The sequence below is a fragment of the Salmo salar genome, unplaced genomic scaffold (assembly GCF_905237065.1).
Source record: "Salmo salar unplaced genomic scaffold, Ssal_v3.1, whole genome shotgun sequence".
In the NCBI taxonomy this organism is placed as follows: Eukaryota; Metazoa; Chordata; class Actinopteri; order Salmoniformes; family Salmonidae; genus Salmo; species Salmo salar.
The window spans coordinates 32,501-42,500 of NW_025550694.1; the positions used below are offsets into that span (position 1 = coordinate 32,501).

Genomic DNA, 10,000 nt, shown 5'->3' on the forward strand with positions numbered 1-10,000 from the left:
AGACAGACAGATATTACTGACCACTGGAGAGACAGACAGATATTACTGACCACTGGAGAGACAGACAGATATGTTACTGACCACTGGAGAGAGAGAGACAGATATGTTACTGACCACTGGAGAGAGAGAGACAGATATGTTACTGACCACTGGAGAGAGAGAGACAGATAGATGTTACTGACCACTGGGGAGACAGACAGATGTTACTGACCACTGGGGAGACAGACAGATGTTACTGACCACTGGGGAGACAGACAGATGTTACTGACCACTGGGGAGACAGACAGATGTTACTGACCACTGGGGAGAGAGAGACAGATAGATGTTACTGACCACTGGGGAGACAGACAGATGTTACTGACCACTGGGGAGACAGACAGATATGTTACTGACCACTGGAGAGAGAGAGACAGATATTACTGACCACTGGAGAGAGAGAGAGACAGTGACGGCTAGAGAGACAGACAGTGACGGCTAGAGACAGACAGTGACGGCCAGAGACAGACAGTGACGGCCAGAGACAGACAGTGACGGCCAGAGACAGACAGTGACGGCCAGAGACAGACAGTGACGGCTAGAGACAGACAGTGACGGCTAGAGAGACAGACAGTGACGGCTAGAGAGACAGACAGTGACGGCCAGAGACAGACAGTGACGGCCAGAGACAGACAGTGACGGCCAGAGACAGACAGTGACGGCCAGAGACAGACAGTGACGGCTAGAGACAGACAGTGACGGCTAGAGAGACAGACAGTGACGGCTAGAGAGACAGACAGTGACGGCCAGAGACAGACAGTGACGGCCAGAGACAGACAGTGACGGCTAGAGACAGACAGTGACCAGTAGAGACAGACAGTGACGGCTAGAGACAGACAGTGACGGCTAGAGACAGACAGTGACGGCCAGAGACAGACAGTGACGGCTAGAGACAGACAGTGACGGCCAGAGACAGACAGTGACGGGTAGAGACAGACAGTGACGGCTAGAGACAGACAGAGACGGCTAGAGACAGACAGTGACGGCTAGAGACAGACAGTGACCAGTAGAGACAGACAGTGACCAGTAGAGACAGACAGTGACGGCTAGAGAGACAGACAGTGACGGCTAGAGACAGACAGTGACGGCTAGAGACAGACAGTGACGGCTAGAGAGACAGACAGTGACGGCTAGAGACAGACAGTGACGGCTAGAGACAGACAGTGACGGCTAGAGACAGACAGTGACGGCTAGAGACAGACAGTGACGGCTAGAGACAGACAGTGACGGCTAGAGACAGACAGTGACCAGTAGAGACAGACAGTGACGGCTAGAGACAGACAGAGACGGCTAGAGACAGACAGTGACCAGTAGAGAGACAGACAGTGACGGCTAGAGAGACAGACAGTGACGGCCAGAGACAGACAGTGACGGCCAGAGACAGACAGTGACGGCCAGAGACAGACAGTGACGGCTAGAGACAGACAGTGACGGCTAGAGAGACAGACAGTGACGGCTAGAGACAGACAGTGACGGCTAGAGAGACAGACAGTGACGGCCAGAGACAGACAGTGACGGCTAGAGAGACAGACAGTGACGGCTAGAGACAGACAGTGACGGCCAGAGACAGACAGAGACGGCCAGAGACAGACAGTGACGGCCAGAGACAGACAGTGACGGCTAGAGACAGACAGTGACGGCTAGAGAGACAGACAGTGACGGCTAGAGACAGACAGTGACGGCTAGAGACAGACAGTGACGGCTAGAGACAGACAGTGACGGCTAGAGACAGACAGTGACGGCTAGAGACAGACAGTGACGGCCAGAGACAGACAGTGACGGCCAGAGACAGACAGTGACGGCCAGAGACAGACAGTGACGGCCAGAGACAGACAGTGACGGCCAGAGACAGACAGTGACGGCCAGAGACAGACAGTGACGGCCAGAGACAGACAGTGACGGCTAGAGACAGACAGTGACGGCCAGAGACAGACAGTGACGGCCAGAGACAGACAGTGACGGCCAGAGACAGACAGTGACGGCCAGAGACAGACAGTGACGGCCAGAGACAGACAGTGACGGCCAGAGACAGACAGTGACGGCTAGAGACAGACAGTGACGGCTAGAGACAGACAGTGACGGCTAGAGACAGACAGTGACGGCTAGAGAGACAGACAGTGACGGCTAGAGACAGACAGTGACGGCCAGAGACAGACAGTGACCAGTAGAGACAGACAGTGACGGCCAGAGACAGACAGTGACGGCCAGAGACAGACAGTGACGGCTAGAGACAGACAGTGACGGCTAGAGACAGACAGTGACGGCTAGAGACAGACAGTGACGGCTAGAGACAGACAGTGACGGCTAGAGAGACAGACAGTGACGGCCAGAGACAGACAGTGACGGCCAGAGACAGACAGTGACCAGTAGAGACAGACAGTGACGGCCAGAGACAGACAGTGACGGCCAGAGACAGACAGTGACGGCCAGAGACAGACAGTGACGGCTAGAGACAGACAGTGACGGCTAGAGACAGACAGTGACGGCTAGAGACAGACAGTGACGGCTAGAGACAGACAGTGACGGCTAGAGACAGACAGTGACGGCCAGAGACAGACAGTGACGGCCAGAGACAGACAGTGACCAGTAGAGACAGACAGTGACGGCCAGAGACAGACAGAGACGGCCAGAGACAGACAGTGACGGCCAGAGACAGACAGTGACGGCTAGAGACAGACAGTGACGGCTAGAGACAGACAGTGACGGCTAGAGACAGACAGTGACGGCTAGAGAGACAGACAGTGACGGCTAGAGACAGACAGTGACGGCCAGAGACAGACAGTGACCAGTAGAGACAGACAGTGACGGCCAGAGACAGACAGTGACGGCCAGAGACAGACAGTGACGGCTAGAGACAGACAGTGACGGCTAGAGACAGACAGTGACGGCTAGAGACAGACAGTGACGGCTAGAGACAGACAGTGACGGCTAGAGAGACAGACAGTGACGGCCAGAGACAGACAGTGACGGCCAGAGACAGACAGTGACGGCCAGAGACAGACAGTGACGGCCAGAGACAGACAGTGACGGCCAGAGACAGACAGTGACGGCCAGAGACAGACAGTGACGGCCAGAGACAGACAGTGACGGCTAGAGACAGACAGTGACGGCTAGAGACAGACAGTGACGGCTAGAGACAGACAGTGACGGCTAGAGACAGACAGTGACGGCTAGAGACAGACAGTGACGGCTAGAGACAGACAGTGACGGCCAGAGACAGACAGTGACGGCCAGAGACAGACAGTGACCAGTAGAGACAGACAGTGACGGCCAGAGACAGACAGAGACGGCTAGAGACAGACAGTGACGGCTAGAGACAGACAGTGACGGCTAGAGACAGACAGTGACGGCTAGAGACAGACAGTGACGGCTAGAGAGACAGACAGTGACGGCCAGAGACAGACAGTGACGGCCAGAGACAGACAGTGACGGCTAGAGACAGACAGTGACGGCCAGAGACAGACAGTGACGGCCAGAGACAGACAGTGACGGCCAGAGACAGACAGTGACGGCCAGAGACAGACAGTGACGGCCAGAGACAGACAGTGACGGCTAGAGACAGACAGTGACGGCTAGAGACAGACAGTGACGGCTAGAGACAGACAGTGACCAGTAGAGACAGACAGTGACGGCTAGAGACAGACAGTGACGGCTAGAGACAGACAGTGACGGCCAGAGACAGACAGTGACGGCTAGAGACAGACAGTGACCAGTAGAGACAGACAGTGACGGCTAGAGACAGACAGTGACGGCTAGAGACAGACAGTGACCAGTAGAGACAGACAGTGACGGCTAGAGACAGACAGTGACGGCTAGAGACAGACAGTGACCAGTAGAGACAGACAGTGACGGCCAGAGACAGACAGTGACGGCTAGAGACAGACAGTGACGGCTAGAGAGACAGACAGTGACGGCTAGAGACAGACAGTGACGGCTAGAGACAGACAGTGACGGCTAGAGAGACAGACAGTGACGGCTAGAGAGACAGACAGTGACGGCTAGAGAGACAGACAGTGACGGCTAGAGACAGACAGTGACGGCTAGAGACAGAAGCGACCCGAGAGACAGTGACGGCTAGAGACAGACAGTGACGGCTAGAGACAGACAGTGACGGCTAGAGACAGACAGTGACGGCTAGAGACAGACAGTGACGGCTAGAGACAGACAGTGACGGCTAGAGACAGACAGTGACGGCCAGAGACAGACAGTGACGGCTAGAGAGACAGACAGTGACGGCTAGAGAGACAGACAGTGACGGCCAGAGACAGACAGTGACGGCTAGAGACAGACAGTGACGGCTAGAGACAGACAGTGACGGCTAGAGACAGACAGTGACGGCTAGAGAGACAGACAGTGACGGCTAGAGACAGACAGTGACGGCTAGAGACAGACAGTGACGGCCAGAGACAGACAGTGACGGCTAGAGACAGACAGTGACCAGTAGAGACAGACAGTGACGGCTAGAGACAGACAGAGACGGCTAGAGACAGACAGTGACGGCTAGAGACAGACAGAGACGGCTAGAGACAGACAGAGACGGCTAGAGACAGACAGAGACGGCTAGAGACAGACAGTGACGGCTAGAGAGAGGGGGGACAGTAGATTAAACAGTATCACTGGACTGACACATTCTCCGAGCAGTTTGGACAGAATAATTAAGGAACGAGGTGGAGCCGATTGCTGTGTGGAATAAGGCGTTGAGGTTTATTCTTATTCCTGGTATTAACACCACACGCTTGTTACTAGATCCAACATTAACACGTGTGGATTTGTTCCTGGTGGTGCTCTGGAAATGGGGTCAGACGAGAGAACCAGGGTAACAAAGGAATTCTAAGAGCATGTTACAGGGCGTTGTTCAGCGTTCTCTCGCCACGCTTCCCTCGGGAGGGACGGGGTTGAGGATGAAGGTGGCAGAACCATCCTCCCTGTCAAGACCTGCAGAACCATCCTCCCTGTCAAGATCTGCAGAACCATCCTCCCTGTCAAGATCTGCAGAACCATCCTCCCTGTCAAGACCTGCAGAACCATCCTCCCTGTCAAGACCTGCAGAACCATCCTCCCTGTCAAGACCTGCAGAACCATCCTCCCTGTCAAGATCTGCAGAACCATCCTCCCTGTCAAGATCTGCAGAACCATCCTCCCTGTCAAGATCTGCAGAACCATCCTCCCTGTCAAGATCTGCAGAACCATCCTCCCTGTCAAGACCTGCAGAACCATCCTCCCTGTCAAGATCTGCAGAACCATCCTCCCTGTCAAGATCTGCAGAACCATCCTCCCTGTCAAGATCTGCAGAACCATCCTCCCCTGTCAAGATCTGCAGAACCATCCTCCCTGTCAAGATCTGCAAAACCATCCTCCCTGTCAAGATCTGCAGAACCATCCTCCCTGTCAAGATCTGCAAAACCATCCTCCCTGTCAAGATCTGCAGAACCATCCTCCCTGTCAAGATCTGCAGAACCATCCTCCCTGTCAAGATCTGCAGAACCATCCTCCCTGTCAAGATCTGCAGAACCATCCTCCCTGTCAAGATCTGCAGAACCATCCTCCCTGTCAAGATCTGCAGAACCATCCTCCCTGTCAAGATCTGCAGAACCATCCTCCTGTCAAGATCTGCAGAACCATCCTCCCTGTCAAGATCTGCAGAACCATCCTCCCTGTCAAGATCTGCAGAACCATCCTCCCTGTCAAGATCTGCAGAACCATCCTCCCTGTCAAGATCTGCAGAGAACATGTGGAAAGAGGCTCTCTACTCACCTCCTTTAGAGGTGATCTGTGCTCCTCCTGCGGTCATGAACTCTATGTTCCCCATCAGAAGAACAGCAGACAGCAGCTTGAAGACGTCACGTATCTCCTCCTCGCTGAACTGCATCACCTTCAGAGCCTCCTGGTGGCAGCAGAGACAGAGACTGGTTGAGAGACCTACTGAACACAGACTGGTTGAGAGACCTGCTGAACACAGACTGGTTGAGAGACCTGCTGAACGCAGACTGGTTGAGAGACCTGCTGAACGCAGACTGGTTGAGAGACCTGCTGAACGCAGACTGGTTGAGAGACCTGCTGAACACAGACTGGTTGAGAGACCTGAATGAAACAGACCACATGGACAGATGGGACCTGTTCCTAGATCAGCACTCCTACTCTGAGAGGTTTGTTGAAAACAGGCCCATATGTTTACATGTTTGCTGGTCTCATAGACCGTGTCCATAAAGGCTGGGCCTGTAGTTTTTAATAATGGTTATGGCGCCCTCTGGTGGCAGTATGATAAGGTACAGCATGTAGCCCTGACCATACAGACCAGTCAATCTCACCATAACACTGTCATATAGCTTCAGGTCATCTAGACTCCTGTCCTTCAGACTGACTCTACAACATATAGAGCTACAACCCACAGAGCTACAACCCACAGAGCTACAACCCACAGAGCTACAACCCACAGAGCTACAACCCACAGAGCCACAACCCACAGAGCCACAACCCACAGAGCCACAACCCACAGAGCCACAACCCACAGAGCTACAACCCACAGAGCTACAACCCACAGAGCTACAACAAATAGACCAGTCAATCTCACCATTACACTGTCATATAGCTTCAGGTCATCTAGACTCCTGTCCTTCACACAGCCAGACTGACTCAGGTAGTGGTACGACTCTGGGCCCTCTGTCAGGAAGTACAGCTCTGGAACACAGACACAAAATAACTTTAGACAGCTGAGGCAAGCACGCAGACAGCTGAGGCAAGCACGCAGACAGCTGAGGCAAGCACGCAGACAGCTGAGGCAAGCACGCAGACAGCTGAAGCAAGCACGCAGACAGCTGAAGCAAGCACGCAGTCAGCTGAAGCAAGCACGCACACAAACTATTGACATAGTAATTGATAATTAACAATTCCTAATGATTGTTGTTCTATTTAAAAAAATGGTGTGTGTTCCTGTTAACATTATAGGACTGGTGTGTGTTCCTGTTCGTTAACATTATTGGACTGGTGTGTGTTCCTGTTAACATTATAGGACTGGTGTGTGTTCCTGTTAACATTATAGGACTGGTGTGTGTTCCTGTTAACATTATAGGACTGGTGTGTGTTCCTGTTCATTAACATTATTGGACTGGTGTGTGTTCCTGTTAACATTATAGGACTGGTGTGTGTTCCTGTTAACATTATAGGACTGGTGTGTGTTCCTGTTAACATTATGGGACTGGTGTGTGTTCCTGTTAACATTATAGGACTGGTGTGTGTTCCTGTTAACATTATAGGACTGGTGTGTGTTCCTGTTAACATTATAGGACTGGTGTGTGTTCCTGTTCATTAACATTATAGGACTGGTGTGTGTTCCTGTTCGTTAACATTATGGGACTGGTGTGTGTTCCTGTTAACATTATAGGACTGGTGTGTGTTCCTGTTAACATTATAGGACTGGTGTGTGTTCCTGTTAACATTATAGGACTGGTGTGTGTTCCTGTTAACATTATAGGACTGGTGTGTGTTCCTGTTAACATTATAGGACTGGTGTGTGTTCCTGTTCGTTAACATTATAGGACTGGTGTGTGTTCCTGTTCATTAACATTATAGGACTGGTGTGTGTTCCTGTTAACATTATAGGACTGGTGTGTGTTCCTGTTAACATTATAGGACTGGTGTGTGTTCCTGTTAACATTATAGGACTGGTGTGTGTTCCTGTTAACATTATAGGACTGGTGTGTGTTCCTGTTAACATTATAGGACTGGTGTGTGTTCCTGTTAACATTATAGGACTGGTGTGTGTTCCTGTTAACATTATTGGACTGGTGTGTGTTCCTGTTAACATTATAGGACTGGTGTGTGTTCCTGTTAACATTATAGGACTGGTGTGTGTTCCTGTTCATCAACATTATAGGACTGGTGTGTGTTCCTGTTAACATTATAGGACTGGTGTGTGTTCCTGTTAACATTATAGGACTGGTGTGTGTTCCTGTTAACATTATAGGACTGGTGTGTGTTCCTGTTAACATTATAGGACTGGTGTGTGTTCCTGTTAACATTATAGGACTGGTGTGTGTTCCTGTTAACATTATAGGACTGGTGTGTGTTCCTGTTAACATTATAGGACTGGTGTGTGTTCCTGTTAACATTATAGGACTGGTGTGTGTTCCTGTTCGTTAACATTATAGGACTGGTGTGTGTTCCTGTTAACATTATAGGACTGGTGTGTGTTCCTGTTAACATTATAGGACTGGTGTGTGTTCCTGTTAACATTATAGGACTGGTGTGTGTTCCTGTTCATTAACATTATAGGACTGGTGTGTGTTCCTGTTAACATTATAGGACTGGTGTGTGTTCCTGTTAACATTATAGGACTGGTGTGTGTTCCTGTTAACATTATAGGACTGGTGTGTGTTCCTGTTAACATTATAGGACTGGTCTGTGTTCCTGTTAACATTATAGGACTGGTGTGTGTTCCTGTTAACATTATAGGACTGGTGTGTGTTCCTGTTAACATTATAGGACTGGTGTGTGTTCCTGTTAACATTATTGGACTGGTGTGTGTTCCTGTTAACATTATAGGACTGGTGTGTGTTCCTGTTAACATTATAGGACTGGTGTGTGTTCCTGTTAACATTATAGGACTGGTGTGTGTTCCTGTTAACATTATAGGACTGATGTGTGTTCCTGTTAACATTATAGGACTGGTGTGTGTTCCTGTTCATTAACATTATTGGACTGGTGTGTGTTCCTGTTAACATTATAGGACTGGTGTGTGTTCCTGTTAACATTATAGGACTGGTGTGTGTTCCAGTTCATTAACATTATTGGACTGGTGTGTGTTACTGTTCATTAACATTATTGGACTGGTGTGTGTTCCTGTTAACATTATAGGACTGGTGTGTGTTACTGTTCATTAACATTATTGGACTGGTGTGTGTTCCTGTTAACATTATAGGACTGGTGTGTGTTACTGTTCATTAACATTATTGGACTGGTGTGTGTTCCTGTTAACATTATAGGACTGGTGTGTGTTACTGTTCATTAACATTATTGGACTGGTGTGTGTTCCTGTTCATTAACATTATAGGCCTGGTGTGTGTTCCTGTTAACATTATGGGACTGGTGTGTGTTCCTGTTAACATTATAGGACTGGTGTGTGTTCCTGTAAACATTATAGGACTGGTGTGTGTTCCTGTTCATTAACATTATTGGACTGGTGTGTGTTACTGTTCATTAACATTATTGGACTGGTGTGTGTTCCTGTTAACATTATAGGCCTGGTGTGTGTTCCTGTTAACATTATAGGACTGGTGTGTGTTCCTGTTAACATTATAGGACTGGTGTGTGTTCCTGTTAACATTATAGGACTGGTGTGTGTTCCTGTTCATTAACATTATAGGACTGGTGTGTGTTCCTGTTAACATTATAGGACTGGTGTGTGTTACTGTTCATTAACATTATTGGACTGGTGTGTGTTCCTGTTAACATTATAGGACTGGTGTGTGTTCCTGTTAACATTATTGGACTGGTGTGTGTTCCTGTTCGTTAACATTATAGGACTGGTGTGTGTTCCTGTTAACATTATAGGACTGGTGTGTGTTCCTGTTAACATTATAGGACTGGTGTGTGTTCCTGTTAACATTATAGGACTGGTGTGTGTTCCTGTTAACATTATAGGACTGGTGTGTGTTCCTGTCATTAACATTATAGGACTGGTGTGTGTTCCTGTTAACATTATAGGACTGGTGTGTGTTCCTGTTCATTAACATTATAGGACTGGTGTGTGTTCCTGTTAACATTATAGGACTGGTGTGTGTTCCTGTTCATTAACATTATAGGACTGGTGTGTGTTCCTGTCATTAACATTATAGGACTGGTGTGTGTTCCTGTTAACATTATAGGACTGGTGTGTGTTCCTGTCATTAACATTATAGGACTGGTGTGTGTTCCTGTTAACATTATAGGACTGGTGTGTGTTCCTGTTCATTAACATTATAGGACT

General features: G+C 49.5%; 1 protein-coding gene across 1 annotated transcript in view; it reads right to left on the reverse strand.

Moving 5' to 3' along the window:
• The window catches only part of LOC123724044 (unconventional myosin-X), a 39,002-nt gene that overhangs the window by 25,688 nt on the left and 3,314 nt on the right, over positions 1–10,000 (reverse strand). The window contains exons 4-5 of the mRNA XM_045713925.1: positions 6,608–6,714; positions 5,791–5,920 (exon numbers count right to left, since the gene is read on the reverse strand). Coding sequence (XP_045569881.1) covers positions 5,791–5,920; positions 6,608–6,714 — 237 coding nt within the window. The remainder of the gene's footprint in view (positions 1–5,790; positions 5,921–6,607; positions 6,715–10,000) is intronic.